This window comes from Geotrypetes seraphini, chromosome 2 (genome assembly GCF_902459505.1).
Source record: "Geotrypetes seraphini chromosome 2, aGeoSer1.1, whole genome shotgun sequence".
In the NCBI taxonomy this organism is placed as follows: domain Eukaryota; kingdom Metazoa; phylum Chordata; class Amphibia; order Gymnophiona; family Dermophiidae; genus Geotrypetes; species Geotrypetes seraphini.
Genome location: NC_047085.1, coordinates 45,933,750 through 45,950,494, shown reverse-complemented (window position 1 = coordinate 45,950,494; position 16,745 = coordinate 45,933,750). Strand labels below are relative to the sequence as shown.

General features: G+C 44.6%; 1 protein-coding gene and 1 long non-coding RNA gene across 5 annotated transcripts in view; one reads left to right on the top strand and one right to left on the bottom strand.

The window, feature by feature from the left end:
• The window catches only part of COL14A1 (collagen type XIV alpha 1 chain), a 393,953-nt gene that overhangs the window by 109,979 nt on the left and 267,229 nt on the right, over positions 1-16,745 (top strand). For both annotated transcript variants that reach the window (XM_033933023.1, XM_033933024.1), the window contains exons 6-8: positions 14,197-14,352; positions 15,488-15,607; positions 16,357-16,521. In XM_033933023.1, coding sequence (XP_033788914.1) covers positions 14,197-14,352; positions 15,488-15,607; positions 16,357-16,521 — 441 coding nt within the window. The remainder of the gene's footprint in view (positions 1-14,196; positions 14,353-15,487; positions 15,608-16,356; positions 16,522-16,745) is intronic.
• The window catches only part of LOC117355058, a 163,168-nt gene continuing 160,620 nt past the window's right edge, over positions 14,198-16,745 (bottom strand). For 2 of the 3 annotated variants that reach the window (XR_004538269.1, XR_004538268.1), the window contains 2 exons: positions 15,918-16,058; positions 14,198-14,334 (listed from right to left, as the gene is read on the bottom strand). This is a non-coding gene — a long non-coding RNA (uncharacterized LOC117355058). The remainder of the gene's footprint in view (positions 14,335-15,917; positions 16,059-16,745) is intronic. The other variant, XR_004538270.1, reaches the window with a different exon arrangement.

The following is a 16,745-nucleotide window of genomic DNA, read 5'->3' as shown; positions in this document are numbered from 1 at the left end:
ACCCTAGATTTAGAGGAGGAAACAAGAAAAAAACCCATTTTGAACCAAATTCTCCCTGCCAGGCTCTGCACCCAACCCCACACTTCTTGCCAGGCTCTGCACCCTGTCCCCCCTCTGATGGTCTAGTGGTAGGCCGGGACAGGGCATAGGGCAGGCAAGGACAGGGCACAAAGCAGGAAGGCAGGCCTAGTGGCCTAGTAACAGGCAGGCAGGGCCCCCCCAACCTGAGGCAAGCAGGCAGGCAGGGCCCTCCACCCTCCGGCAGGGCCCCCCCACCCAGAGGCAAGCAGGCAGACTCCCCCCCCCCCCCCGAACTCCCCCATACCTTATTTTAGTTGGTCCGGCGGTCCTACCCTTCCCTCTGACTGAGCTAAGCAGCATCAGATTGGCCCAAAAGGCAGGTGCGAGCTTTTCGCGCGCTGCCTTGTCCTGCACTGCTCCATAAATGGCTACAGTCAATTCTCGCGAGATGAATGGGCAGCAACAAAATGGACTGATCAGAAGTGTAAATCACTGATCAGTGGCCCACTCTGCAAGTTGTAAAGAAGGGGAAATCGTCTATCAATCCACCACTATAAACCCCCTCCCCCCATTGTATTACACTATTCAAAAACACTTTAATTTAGACTGAGCATACCTGGCGCACTTCTGTCGAAGGGGAAAAAGTCTCAGATCCCCGCATGTTGACAGAACAAATCTTGAGGCAGTGCTTGAAAGGGAAATTGCTTCACACGTTCAAAAACCCCTGATGATTGTCTCAGCCCCACTGTGTAAACGGTGTCAGTTGTAGCCCATTCCAAATTATTAAATCAACTCTGATTACTTCAATGTACCATTCATTAAAGTTCTTAACTTCTGCTACACACTCAACAGTTAAGTTTGAAAAATCAGCGGGAAATAACACTTATCTTGCCATTCAGTGTGCTGCCGGGCTCGTGTTTCTGTGGTCTCAGGATTCCAGTTCTCCCTGCCAAAACGAGGCACACCGCCGTTTTGCTCTGTGGCTGCATCAGGGCAGGAGATACTCTGTTAACCTTGTCTGGCCCATATGCTCTGTGCACTATACAACGGTGGGTATAGTGGGGGATAAATCATGGGGTTCCTCAGCGGTCTGTTCTGGGACCACTGCTTTTTAGCATATTTATCAATGATCTAGAGATGGGAATAGCGAGTAAGATAATTAAATTTGCCGATGACACAAAGTTGTTCAAAGTCGTTAAATCGCAAGAGGATTGTGAAAAATTGCAAGAGGACCTTGCGAGACTGGAAGGCTAAGCATCAGAATGACAGATGATGTTTAATGTGAGCAAATGCAAAATGATGCATGTGGGAAGGAGGAACCCGAACTATAGCTACGTGATACAGGGTTTCATTTTAGGAGTCACTGCCCAGGACATTGAAACCCTCAGATCAATGTACAGCAGCTGCTAAGATAGCAAATAGAATGTTAGGAATCATGTTATTGTGATGTTGCTGGTATTTTAGGTGCGTATGCTTATTAGGTGTAATGTATGATTTTTTTTTATAAGATTATTTTTAATTGATTGTTTTATGATGTTTTTGTTGTTGTGGGCATTGTATTGTTTGTTTTAAATTGTATTTTATGTATGATATTATGTATGTTGCTTGTTACCTGCATAGAATTGTTAGATATGCGGGATACTTATTTATTTATTGTTAGATATGCGGGATATTTATTTATTTTTAAATAAATAAGTCAGGAAATAATAATAATAATAACTTTATTTTTGTATACCGCAATACCACAAAACAGTTCAGAGCAGTTTACAGGAGATAAGAACTGTAATTTATGCAATGAAGGTACAGAGAATTAGGAAAGAAATACTGTGTGTGCAATTCTGGTAACCGTATCTCAAAAAGGTTATAATGGAATTAGCAAAGGTAGAGAGAAGGGCAACAAAAATGATAAAAGGGATGGGATGACTTCCCTATAAGGAAAGGCTAAAGCGGCTAGGGCTCTTCAACTTGGAGAAGAGATGGCTCAGGATTGATGTGATACTAATTGCTGTTTTAATGTATTTGTTTGTTATAAATTATTTATGTTTGTTGGAATCCACCTAGAAATGTTGATAGAGTGGAATATAAATTTTTAAAATACCGTATTTGCCGGCGTATAAGACGACTTTTCAGTACCTTAAAATCCTCCCCAAAGTCGGGGGTCGTCTTATACGCCGGGTACTGTTTACATGCAGTGGCGTACCAAGGGGGGGGCGGAGGGGGCGGTGCGCCCCGGGTGCCAGCCCTAAGGGGGTGCTCCCGGCCTTGCCGTTCAATCCCCCCCCCACCCCCGAAGGACCGCTCGCCCCACTGACCTTCCTGCACCACCTGTGAAGCAGTTCGCAGCAGGATCGCGAAGTCAGCGTCAGCGATCCCGCCCCTCCTCTGATGTCAGAGGAGGGGCGGGACCGTGGCGCAGGAAGCAGCGCAGGGATCGCTGACGCTGACTTCGCGATCCTGCTGCGGCTGCTTCATAGGTGGTGCGGGGAGGCCAGGGGGGCGAGCGGTCCTTCGGGGTGGGTCGGGGCATCAGGCCTTCAGGGTGGGGCGGGCGGGCAGGCAGGCAGGCTTTCAAGGGGGAGGGGGTGACAGGCAGGCAGGCAGGCCTTCAAAGGGGGACAGGCCTTCGGGGGGGGGGCAGACCTTCAAGGGGTGCAGGCCTTCAAGGGGGGGGCAGGCAGGCCTTCAGGGGGGTGCAGGCCTTCGGGGGGGTGTAGGCCTTTGGGGGGGTGCAGACCTTCAAGGGGGTGCAGGCCTTCAAGGGGGGGGACAGGCCTTCAAGGGGGGAAAGGCAGGCAGGCAGGCCTTCAAGGGGGAGACAGGCCTATAAGGGGGGGACAGGCCTACAAGGGGGTGTGTCAGGCCTTCAAGGGGGGGACAGGCCTTCGGGGGGGGTGCAGACTTTCAAGGGAGTGCAGGCCTTCAAGGGGGGGTGCAGGCCTTCAAGGGGGGGTGCAGGCCTTCAAGGGGGAGACAGGCCTTCAAGGGGGGGAAAGGCAGGCAGGCAGGACTTCAAGGGGGGACAGGCCTACAAGGGGGGGGACAGGCCTACAAGGGGGGGGACAGGCCTTCGGGGGGGTGCAGGCCTTCGGGGGTGCAGACCTTCAAGGGGGGGACAGGCAGGCAGAAGGTTGTGCAGAAGGTGTGCGGAAGAAGGGGTAGTCTTATACGGCAAGTATATAACAAACTCTATATTTTAACTGTAAAAGTTGGGGGGTCGTCTTATACGCCCAGTCGTCTTATACGCCGGCAAATAAAAAAAAATAGTGGTCTATAAAATGCAGAGTGGAGTGTAAAGGGTAGATGTGAATCGCTTGTTCACTCTTTCCAAAAATACTAGGACTAGGGGGCATGCGATGAAGCTACTAAGTAGTAGATTTAAAACAAACTGGAGAAAATATTTCTTCACACAACATGTAATCAAACTCTGGAATTCATTGCCGGAGAATGTGGTAAAATCAGTTAGCTTAGCAGGGTTTAAAAAAGGTTTGGGTAATTTCTTAAAAGAGAAGACCATAGGTCACTATTGAGATGGCTTGGGGAAATCCACTGTTTTTTTCCTAGGATATGTTTTACTACTTAAGGTCTAGCTAGGTACTTGGGACTTAGGTTGGCCACTGTTGGAAACAGGATATTAGGCATGATGGAACTTTGGTCTGTCCCAGTATGGCAATTCTTATGTTCTTATGAATTTTACATTCCATGAAGACCAAGAATAAAGACTGCTTTCTAAACAGCATGCTAGATGCAATTATGAAATCTATAGAAAAACTCCAAGTATAAATAACTACTTTAGAATAGAATTATCTAATATAATAAAACGGTAAGCCACGCATGCGCACTTCCTATGCGTGGGTCCGTTTTCCGTGAGCTGCAGCTAGGAAGTGGCATGCGCGGCTTACGGTCTGGCCTCGTGGCCAGAGTGCGTATGCGGAGGACAGATCGTGAAAGCACAGCCGGAGACTCCCCCCCTCACTCACTGCCAAAACCACCACCTCCTCCTTCTCGCCGGCTCACCCGCTTTTAAATGCTGTCTTAACGCAGGCTTTGCTGTCTTCTGTCCACTGCGGCCCGCCCTCTCTGACTACTTCCTGTTTCCGCTAGGGTTGGCCGCAGTGGATAGAAGACGACGAAGCCAGGGGGCTGTAGCCGCCGATCTCCGTTCCTCCGGGGGGTGGGTGGGTGGGGGGGTCTGGGAGGAGAGGGATCGCAGCCACTCAGCGCCCCCACCGAGGAGCCCAGCAACTTTCCGCTGCCCGGTACCCGACTCATTTGCCGCCCCCCCTCTTCCCTTCCCGCGGGCCCGACTGGCGATTTAAGCAGCGTGTCAGCAGTCTTCACACGCTACTTCGGGCCATTCTACTGCCCTGATTTGCTCCGGACGTGCCAGAGTAAATCAGGGCAGTAGAAGGACCCGAAGCAGCGTGTGAAGACTGCTGACATGCTGCTTAAATTGCCAGTCGGGCCTGCGGGAAGGGAAGGGAAGGAGGGGGCCGCAAAGGACTCGGGCCCGCGTTTGTAGTCGCGACTGTGGGAAGGGAAAGAGGGTAGAGGAAACGCTAATGCAGGCCCAGGGAACTGGTGTGGGGGGAGGGAAATGGAAGGGGGAGGGAATGCTGCTTTGCACAGACAGACAGAGGGAGGAAGGGACACAGAAAGACAAGAAGAAAGACACAGGGACAGGTGCACAGGGAACTGGTGTGGGGGGAGGAAATGCTTTGGACAGACAGACAGAGGGAGGAAGGGACACAAAGACAAGAAGAAAGACACAGGGGCAGGTGATGGACAGCGGGAGTCGCATCAGGAGGGGTGTGGGATGCCGCAGAGGGAACTTTTCCAATGGGTGCAACTGGGCGGCTGTCGGGAGCCTCTGATCAGGGGCAGAGCAAGGTAAGTGTATCATAGGGATAAGAAGAAGGAGGGGGGGAGAAAAAGGAAGGGACGCCTACTGCTGGACAGGGGGAGAAAGAAAGAGGTGCTGATGGACAGGGGGGGTGAAGAAAAAGGAACGGAGGCCTAATGTTGGACAGGGGGAGAAGGAAGGTGCTGCTGGACAGGGGGGAGGTAAAACAAAGTGAGAAGGCCTGCTGCTGCATAAGGAGAGCTGTGAAGGGATGGTGGTCGACACAGGGGAGGTAAAAGGAAGGGAGAATGGACAGGGGGAGCAGGCAAGGGGTGGTGATGGACAGCCAAAGAAAAAGAAAGAAAGAAAGCGGCTAAGGAGAGAGAGAGAAAGAAATAAAGAGAGACACACACATATATATTCTAGCACCCGTTAATGTAACGGTCTATAAGACTAGTTTATATATATAATGTAGCTTATAGAGCCTCAGTCCCACCACTCCACAGCCTCAAATAACTTTTATCGCGGGGAGCTTTATGTGTTAAACTCCTCATCGGCTCAGCTAGACAAAAACTTTTTTTTTTTACTTTTTCAAAGAATTTAAAGTGCACCATGCTTTGTGCTAAACCTTTTATATCTCTAAAGTGTAAATGCTTAATCATTTATTCCATTGTTCCATATCCTTTACTACCAATTTATAAAGATTTTAATTATAGAAATAAATATTTAAGAACTTAGCTTCGCAGCTGTTTTCAAAGTTATTTCCTTAATCAGTCTTCACTCATTGTCAGAATAACTCGGCTTGGGAGGGTTGGACCCGACATGTTTCGCATAGCGCTGTTTCAAGGGTCCTCCCTAAAAAACAAAACTAAGATCAACATACATATCTTATCAGACCACCTAAGAGATATAACCTTCTAAAACCTCCATCCTTTAATCATCTACCAAAAAATACATCACATTTCTTTACCATAACCGCCAAAAATGATCAACCTCACTTCAAGTTCTTATATAAAGATGGCTGAGGTGTCCTCTTTAACCTATACTTATAGTTACTTCCATATTGTCTTAACCCCACCCCTTGCTAATCCACAGGGAAACATTCAACCAATCATAGAACCCCACTCAATTATGAGGCATAGCTAATCCACAGGGAAACATTCAACCAATCAAAGAACCCCACTCAATTATGAGGCATAAGAATTCAAAATTTTCTTAAGGTGTTCAGTCTTAAGGATGCTTTTTATGCACTTGCCTCCTTTTATTAAATTGCGCTATTAGTTTTTAGCACGGGGAGCCGTGCTGAATGCCTCGCGCTGATCCCGACGCTCATAGGAACTCTATGAGCGTCGGGAGCAGCGCGGGGCATTCAGCGCAGCTCCCCGTGCTAAAAACTGATAGCGCAGTTTAATAAAAAGGGGTATAAGTCAGCATTAAAAAATGCTTATCATAAACTTTGGCCATTAACGATGTTCAATGCAAGTGAACCTGAAGAGGAAGACTTTGAAGGTTTCCAAGTCAGTGATGAAACGGTGATGATATCAAACCTCGTTGCTTATGCCAGAAGTCTATCATCTGAAAATGTGAATAAGTTAGAGGCAGCTGATATGAATGAAGTGCTGAATATTGACAACGATGCACCTGTTGTGCATTCCTTCGGTGATGGCGAGATTGCTGAAATGGCGTTAAATTAAAAAAAGCCTGAGGATAGTAGTGATGACGAAGACCTTGTGAGCACTGGAGGAAAAACCCCTATAGATGGTATGGTGAAAATGGGTGACCAGATAATTTCTGGCATGGAACAAGTTGCATGTATAGTGAGCATGAGATTATGGCAGTCTACTCGTGCTAAACTGTATCTAAATCAGAAACTCAAAACAATACTTTAAATAGTATGGACTCCTGTGCTAAGTCTGCTGCAACTTTCAAAAAAGTGACGAAAAAGAGACCTCGGAATATAAATGCCCACACAATTCAGCACCATCAAGTCATGTAACATGAAGATCGATCGCAGTCATAGGTCTCTCAAAAAACTCCACCTAGGACTCAAGTTCTCCAAAATAAAACAATTCGGACACCAGAAGGATAGAATACATCAAGCAAAAGACAGCCAGACTCGACAGCGGCCCTGTTTCACATTAGAGAGTTGCGCGGGGACAGAAATCCCACCATCTCCGCCAGGATCCTCTCCATCCCCACTCGTCCTCGCCAGGATCCTCTTCATCCCCACCCGTCCCCGTCAGGATCCTCTCCGTCCCCACCCGTCCCCGTCAGGATCCTCTCCATCCCCACCTGTCCCCGTCAGGATCCTCTCCGTCCCCACCCATCCCCATCAGGATCCTCTCCATCCCCACCTGTCCCTTTCAGGATCCTCTCCGTCCCCACCCATCCCCGTCAGGATCCTCTCCATCCCCACCTGTCCCTTTCAGGATCCTCTCCGTCCCCACCCATCCCCGCAAGGAATTACCTCCATCCCCGCCTGTCCCCATAAAAAGCAGCAATTACTTCTGACAGGATCATCAATTCCACAGCTTCTTCTGTGTTTGCGCTGCTGTTTTCCTTGTGGAATCTCTTTGGTGGAACCCTTTTTTTTGTTTTCTGTTCAGGTAATTAACTTATAAACCCCCTTTTTTACTAAGGCTGAGGTGTCCATTATATTATATGGACGAACCCTGCTTCCAAAGCCTTCCATCCCCAAGGGGGTCCCATTGGCTAGAGGCGGGACCCCATGGGAGTCCCGTGGGCCAGAGGGGGGTCCCCTTGGGAATTCTGTGGGTTTCCCATGGGACCCGCGGGATTCCCGCGTTTCCCGTTCCCATGCAGACCTCTATTTCACATGTCGCACAATGACGAGCCTGCAATGGGACAAGTCTTTCTTTTCTAATTTTAATTATTTTTGGTTTTAATTAATTTTGGCTAAAGTTTGAGGAGGGATACTACTCTTGAAATAGCAGCATTATTGAATTGGAGAACTTGAGTCCTATGTACTCCTGTGGTTAAGCAGATTTGGCTGAAAATATGTACAATGTTTATACTTGTGGTTTTTTTGTGGAGTTTTTTGAGAGACCTATGACTGTGATTGAGCTCCATGTTACATGACTTGATGGTGCTGAATTGTGTGGGATTTATATTCCGAGGTCTCTTTTTCTCCACTTTTTAAAAAAAGTTGCAGCAGACTTAACACAGGCTTTGTAAAAGGGGCCAAAAGAGTGTGCATTACTGGGGAAAGAGTCGTAAACATTAAACACATCAAACACAAATATGTTCCAGACATAGGGGGTCCTTTGACTAAAGTGAGCTAACTGATTTAGCGCACGCTAATTGCTAACGCATCTATAGAATATAATGGGCGTATTAGCATTTAGCACGCACTAAATCGATTAGCATGTGATAAATCAGTTAGTGCGTGCTAAATCGGCTAGCACGCCTTAGTAAAAGAGGGGAATAGTCTTTAGTCAGACGCAGTTTTTCTTAGCCAAAAATGTCTAACATGTCTGTATTCAGCTATCTGACAATGATGAAGAAACAGTGACACTCTGTTTACAGACTTCTTCCAGTTCAAAGAAGCGTGGGATGAACACAGAAGATTTAGAATCAGAAAATAATATTAAAGATTGAACTAGGCCAGTTACTGGGCAGACTTGTACGGTCTGTGTCTGTGCATGGCCGTTTGGTGGGGGATGGGCTGGGGAGGGCTTCAATGGCTGGGAGGGTGTAGATGGGCTGGAGTAAGTCTTAACAGAGATTTCGGCAGTTGGAACCCAAGCACAGTACCGGGTAAAGCTTTGGATTCTTGCCCAGAAATAGCTAAGAAGAAAAAAAAAAAAAATTTAAATTGAATCAGGTTGGGCAGACTGGATGGACCATTCGGGTCTTTATCTGCCATCATCTACTATGTTACTATGTTATCTGTCTAATTAACAAAGGTCTCTGTTTCAGTTAGGCTCTCTTTGATCGAGTAGACTGCCATAATCTCATTCTGAAACCTGAAAAATTCCCCAAAAATGAAATATGGCCACACCCAAGGATTTGGGGTAAAGGATCTTGTACCTGTACTGGAGTTGCTGTCAAAGCCAACTGGAGCCTATCCAAACTATCTTGTCATTTGCGGGAAATAGACCATAAAAGTCTTCCCAGCATTGTCTTCATGTTGCAAATTACTGGCGTTTCTGTTGAAGTTCTCCCCAGTTTATCCTAAACCGAATTGCCATATACTAATCCATTCCTTGACTTTATATACCGATTCATCCCTTGCAAAAGGGCTCGACTTTGGGACACAGACTCTACAATAAGTTCTTAGTTCTTCACAGCCAGAGTCATCGTCTAAGCACCGCTTGACTTATTAAACACCCATGCAACAATTTAAGTTTTGTTGTTTTATATGAACATGTAAACTGCTGCCTTAGAAAGTTGCTATTTATACACGTAAATCTGTAGACACTTTTTAGACTTTCCACACTGATGTCCTGGTTTAAAATTACCTACCCCTTAAAGCTTGCAGTAAATCTGTGGTTTAGAACAATTTATGACCTGGGTTGATTTATTGAGGAGGAGAAAATGCATTTTTGTGGCAATGACCTTCTAGGTTTACTTGTCCTGACTTGGAACCCAGACCAAATTCCCAGAGATTAAAACCGGGAGCCATGTTACTTTATTGAAGTTGTATACCAACCTGCTATATAGCCAAAAATAGCAGCTGTGAGGGGCCTCCAGCCTGGTAGGAGTTACATATGTATTTTAGAACACACATGGAACTTTATACCATCTTCAGAGCAGGTATAAATTTGCATGCTACTGGGGCTGATCTTGGATGTATGTTACCTTCATAAAATAGGCTTAAACTAGGCACTTTTTAATAACATAACTTTATTCTTCTATACTGCCACAATCAGACAATTTCTGAGCAGTTTACATTGAAGAGAGCTGGACAATCAGTGAAGTACAAAATACAAATAGCAAGAGTACAACATATTTCCTAAGAATAGACAGAGTAGAATTATTGTTATTAATATAACTTCTATTTAGGAAATGAATTTATCAAACAGTACAGTCTAAAATGACCTATATACACTGCTAATATGTGCATTAAAAGAGGTGTATTGACCTGCATTAAAGGCTGATTTTAAGGGTCAGAGATTGAAAAGTGTTTCACCCATTTTATAGCTTATAGGGGATCAAATGTTTAGCGTGCTAGACCCAGCATTTATAAACCTGCTTGTACATTTGTCAATGCATTTCCATGAGATCTTCTATTTCTCGTAAGAGACAAAGTCTTCTTTTGCAGATTCTTTTCAAGAGAGCACCCCAAGCCAAGCAACCCGGACACGACAGACAAGCGAAACTAGGATATGAGATTTTTTTTCCCAGAATCATAAGGATTGCAGACTGGCAAGATCCCCCCACCCAAGAAAAAAAACACAGACCTCTTGGTGCATTTAGCTTCCATCATGCTGTGTGCAGAGGACCTTGTGCACAGTAATGGAGATATATTGGCTGATCGGCCTCCGTATAATGTACCTTATTAATAAATTGCTCTCCAGCACTCTTACAAGAGTTGTTCATGAAAGATCCCTTTAAAAACATGGGCCAATCAGACAACTTTCCAGTAGGTAAAGAGCATTTGAGCTATCCCATGGATTCTATAAATTGATCCCAAATTTGGGTGACTAAAATTGAATGTGATCCTGAGATCCACACACCAATAAATTTGTTAACAAACCATTAACAATCAATAACTGCCTGTTAACGACCAATTCTTGACATCAACTGGTTCTAATTTGGATTTGTGTGGATCTGGCTGCGCGTGACACTATAAAGATCCAGGCCCAAATCCTCTGGCAGGCAACCCAAAATGAGTCATTGTTATGGGAGGGGCAGGTCACAGGTGCATTCCAAAAAAAATGATGCATGGTGTTATAGAATTTGGGAGCTATCCACCTAATTCTATTAAAGTTTCTGAAAATTGTGAACGCAAATTTACCCATATAACCAATTTGCACGCACTATTTAATGGATAGCAAGCAATTGACACTAATTAGATTTTTATTGTTATGCGTGTAAATTTAGGCAAGAGATCTGCGCCTAAATTTTAAGCACAAGTCATAAATGGAGGCATGGAGATAGGCAGATAATGGGTGGATCTGGAACATTCCTTTCAGCTGCATGCATTCTTATAGAATAAGAGCATCTGTGCCTAAATTTAAGCACTGCCACCTACACCATGTTTTCATTGATGCAGGTGGCTGCACATAAAGATAGGCAAGTCAATGAATCCATCTGCGCAATGTGCGGCGGCGGCAAAAAGGGTGAACAGAATGCTAGGAATGATTAAGAAGGAGATCACAAACAGATCGGAGAAGGTTATCATGCCGCTGTACTGGGCCCCCACTTGGAATACTGTGTCCAGCATTGGTCACCGTACATGAAGAAGGACACAGTACTACTCGAAAAGGTCCAGAGAAGAGCGACTAAAATGGTTAAGGGGCTGGAGGAGTTGTCGTACAGCGAGAGATTAGAGAAACTAGGCCTCTTCTTCCTTGAAAAGAGGAGACTGAGAGGGGACATGATTGAAACATTCAAGATAATGAAGGGAATAGACTTAGTAGATAAAGACAGGTTGTTCACCCTCTCCAAGGCAGAGAGAACGAGAGGGCACTCTCTAAAGTTAAAAGGGGATAGACTCCGTTCTTCTCCACTCAGAGAGTGGTAGAAAACTGGAATGCTCTTCCGGAGGCTGTTATAGGGGAAAACACCCTTCAGGGATTCAAGACAAAGCAAGACAAGTTCCTGCTGAACCAGAACGTACGCAGGTAAGGCAAGTCTCAGTTAGGGCACTGGTCTTTGACCTAAGGGCCACCACAGGAGCGGACTGCTGGGCACGATGGACTACTGGTCTGACCCAGCAGCGGCAATTCTTATGTTCCTGGGCATAAGCAATATTTTATAAATCGTACCTAACTGTAAGTGCAGCTTATAGGACACTGCTTTATTCAGTGCCAATTTTTTTAGAGGATATATATAGAATTCAGTCCTATGTGTCCAAGTTGCGTATCAGGATTTATACCAGGTTTCAGATGGTGAAAGTCCTCACGCTCAGAGTTGGGCCTGGACATCTACTAACGCACTGATTTTTATTAAATATGCCTAGATTGCTGCTTAGCTGACATAGGCGCTTAACAGTTTTCTTAATTGGCTTAATCAGTGCTATTAATTGAAAGTGTCATTAAAAACAATTAAAAAATGATTTTTAAAAAATGAATTTGCAGGTAGGCGTCTAGGTCTGTAGGCGTCTAGGACTGTAGGCATCTACACCGAGGCACCTACCAGCATGGAAAGTAGATGTGGTTAAGGGTGGATTTCGCGTGGAGTTTGGGTGCTCATTTAGACAAAGAAAACCATGGTCTAAATGCCAGTGCGCCTAAAGTTTCAACGCCTACCGGTGCCTAAGACTGCTTACAAGCTGCTATGCATGATTCTATAAGCAGTATCCAGTGGATGATTGACAATCGTGCTCCAAGGTGCCTATGACTTAGGCGTTATTTATAGAATCAGGGCCTTCGTAAATAATATATCATTGCTTACTATGGATCTTATAGACTTGCAAACCTGTCCGAAATCAATTGTAACAAGGCTTAAAGAAAATGACCCGCTCTCCTCCTTTTTATCAAACTGCACTTTAAGCACAGGCTGGTGAGGTAAGTGCTCCAATGCTCATACGAATTTTCTGAGCATTGGAACATTTACTGTGTCCACCTGCACTGAAATCCTCTAGCGCAGCTTGATTAAAGGGATCCTGAAGGAATCTAATCTAGTATTTATGCGTCGCGTATACCTGTGCAGGCTCAAGACGTCTTACAGTGTTATGAGAAAAGGATACATATGACATGGAGGAGAATTGGGGGAAGAAGGGGAGAATAGATATGAAATAGAGAGAACGAAGCCTGGCCAATATCAAGAGATTACTGGGTGTTCATCTAGAGTTAATTTGTCGAAGAGAGTTCAGTTATCAAATAGAAGGGTTTTCAATTTCTTCTTAAATGAGATGTGGTTGGGTTCCATTCTGATTGTCGAGGGACCACTTACCACCTCCTGTTTAGGAGGTTCTAAGGGCTCCTGTGATAACCCTGCATTATCGAGTTGGTGCGTTCTAATCCTAATGTGCTAGCTGGATAATGTGTGAATGTCCACTCTCCTTCTAAAAATAGCTAACGTGTGGGACACTGCGAGCTAAGGGTGTAATGCCAAGGAAAGGTAGTGCATATTTATCTACGTGCCAAAACATGCTGTTAATTTTTTTTTTTTTTTATGTCATGCATCATATTGGTCTTAAATAAAAGTTCTAAAAGCACCAGAAGAGTCTTCTTTTTTTGTGTGTCTCTGTAACTAAGACTGTAAGCTGAGAATTTAAAACATTCCATTTGTTATGTGTTATATTTAAACATTTGCTTACGTTCATCTTTCACATTTGAAATGAGGATCTAGACTAGAGAATGATACGGTGACAAAATTCATCACCGTTCTCGTCCCCGCGGATAACTGTGGGAAACCATCTTCATGCCATTCTTTAAGGAGAGAGGGAAGAATCAGAGTATGAATGGCCACAACCACTGACCCGCAAGCTTTGCTTTGAAGAATGCTGGTGTAAAAGGACTGAGGTTGAAATAGACACTAGAAAATGACATGGGATTATTTCCCGCGGTTATCCGCGGGGACGGGAATGGTAATGCATTTTGTCACCGTGTCATTCTCTAATCTAGACCAGGGGTGTTCAACCTGCAGCCCGAGGGCCGCATGCGGCCCCGTGAAATATTTTGTGTGGCCCCGATCGAGAGCGATGCAGTGTTTTCATCTGCTGTCCCTGGGTGTTTACCGTCTTGCCAGCTCCCTCCACTGTCTTGCTGCAGTGTTTGTGCATTTTTTTTGGCCAATGCAGCCCAGGGAAGCCAAAAGGTTGGACACCCCTGATCTAGACCATCTTTTGAATATCTGATACTTTTAAAGAACTTGCATCTGTGTTGGTCAATGATGTTTCCAGGGTACATCTGCACATCAGAGAATACCTATGCTTATTACTTTTGTCCTTGATTCTCTAATATTTTGATTGTCTTTGCCTCACCACATTTTATGTCTAGAAAATTTGATCAGACCAGTACTGGAGGGAATTTGTGTGCTGTTCAGAACAGAATTGATCCCCCATGCACATGATAAATTTTCTCTTTGTAAGATCTTCATGGGTCTTCCACCATTTAAAATAGGGCCTTTGGCAAATCAAACTGGTAGCCTCCTTGATATTTTAAAGATCTGTCCCAAGATTTTTGTTTCTCTCTGGTTCTCAGGAGATCAGTTCACTTGCAAGACTCCCGCAATCGCTGATATCGTCATCCTGGTGGATGGTTCCTGGAGCATCGGCAGGTTCAATTTCAAACTTGTTCGGCTCTTCCTGGAAAACCTGGTGACTGCTTTCAATGTGGGCTCTGATAAAACGAGAATAGGTAGGCCTTAGTGTCTTAAAAATATCTTATTTTGCAATGTTTTGTTTACAACTTTCTTTATTAACACTCTTATTCCTGTATCTTAAGAATGAATACTGAAGAAGTTTCCTCACTAGTTTTGATCGTAACTGACTGAATGGCTATTTTTTTTTCTCTAGAGAAAATGAGGAGTTTTTGACCATTCAAAGAGTAAAATCAGCAATTTTCACAGGCTGCAAATTTCACTGTTTAATACAAGTCTGTCTAAGTGAAATTATATTTATGGTAACATACCTATGGGATTTGTTTATCTAGCAGCACAAATTTGGAACTCTTCTTCTGCTTCACAATCCGAATTCTTTAAGTCCTATGGTTAAGTCACTTTATTTTAGGAAATATTTACTAGGTTAGTTTACTATTATTGATGGTAATTCCCAGGGATGCCTGTTTTCTTGGGTTCATAGACAACCCCGCGAAAGACAAAGGCGCGCGCCGACAACCGAGTGCAAGACGGAGGCGCGCGCCGAAGAAAATTATAGTTTTTAGGGGCTCCGATGGGGGGTTTTGTTGGGGAGCCCCCCCAGTTTACTTAATAGAGATCGCGCCGGCGTTGTGGGGGGTTTGGGGGGTTGTAACCCTCCACATTTTACTGTAAACTTAACTTTTTCCCTAAAAACAGGGAAAATGTGGGTTACAACCCCCAAACCTCCCACAACGCCCCACAACGCGGCGTGATCTCTATTAAGTAAAGTGGGGGGGGTTTCCCCCCCACGCCGCCCCCTTCGGAGCCCTAAAACCAGTAATTTTCTGTGGCGCGCGCCTCCGCGCTGCGCTCAATTGTCTGCGCGCACCTTTGTCCCGGCGCGCTTTTGACCTGACACCGGTTTCTTGCTCTAAAGAACTTGATTTAGGTTTTGGCAGAATATAAAAATATTTTTTACTTACTTACTTTCTTCAACAATGTACAGGCAATGGATTTTTTTCCGACTCTGATACATGCAGGCATCCATTATATTCTACGGGTACCTTAGCATTTAGCGTGTGCTAATCTGTAGAACACACTAAATCGGTTAGCACGCCTTAATAAAAGGACCCCATTGTAAACTAACTGCTTTTCACACATGATGTGTAACCCCTATTAATGCTTGGTTACCAGGTCTTGCACAGTACAGTGGTGACCCCCGCATAGAATGGCAATTGAACACCTATGTCACAAAAGATGCTGTGCTTGATGCAGTCCGGAATCTTCCGTACAAAGGAGGAAACACATTAACAGGTATTTTTCCTAAAAGATATGCGGTGGACCCATGAACCTGTTAAAGCAGTGGTCTCAAACTCGCGGCCTGGGGGGTCACATACGGCCCGCCAGGTACTATTTTGAGGCCCTCGGTATGTTTATCATAGTCACAAAAGTAAAATAAAACAGTTTCTTGACCATATGTCTCTTTAGCTATAAATTACAATATTATTATTATTAAGACTTAGCCAAAAGGAAAGATTTATAAACTATAAAGAGTTTGACCTCATGCAAAATTGTCATTTCTTTAATAAGACATTAACTATTTTTTCTGAGGCCCTCCAAGTACCTACAAATCCAAAATGTGGCCCTGCAAAGGGCTTGAGTTCGAGGCCAGTCTTTTAGAAGAACTTCTAGCTCGTAGTTTATTCTCATGTGTGGATCCTTTCTGAGAAGAATGCTTCAACACAACAGAACAGGATCAATGAAACTGCAAAGGAAAAAACATTAGCAAACTACAAGTGAAAGTTATACTGAGTGTAGTAGGCTCCAACCTCTCCAAAAGGGTGACAAATACCAAGGAACCATTCTAGCAGTTTTGTGGACATTTGCCACATTTGCTCAGATCCATGAATGTCTGCTAGAGCAAGCAGTTATGAACTCTTGATTTCTCTAAGATAACCTGGTGCATTAGTTACTTTTATATGTTTAGATAAATTTTTTTTAAAAAGACTAGTATTGTTATTGGCTTAAAGTGATATGCTCTAAACAATTTTGCATTTCTATAGGTCTGGCTTTAACATATATTTTGGAAAACAGTTTTAAGCCCGAGGCTGGCGCAAGAGCTGGAATACCAAAAATTGGTGTTCTGATCACTGACGGAAAATCCCAAGATGATGTGATTCCACCTGCCAAAAGTTTACGGGATGCTGGCATTGAGCTGTTTGCCATCGGTATGTATCCCAAAAAGTTAAAGCTCTCACACAGTGGCACAGAATATCAGGGAAACTGCAGTATTTCAAAGGCTGCTAATTATTTCAGTTTTCTCTCCCTGAGTGCTAATGAGGTGTGATCTGCTGGTTGAAAAATGTAAAACAAAGAACTTGTGAGATCAAATCCTGCCACAGACCATGAGCGGTAATAGGGAAGTCACAGCTCAACAATTTAGTGACAAGAG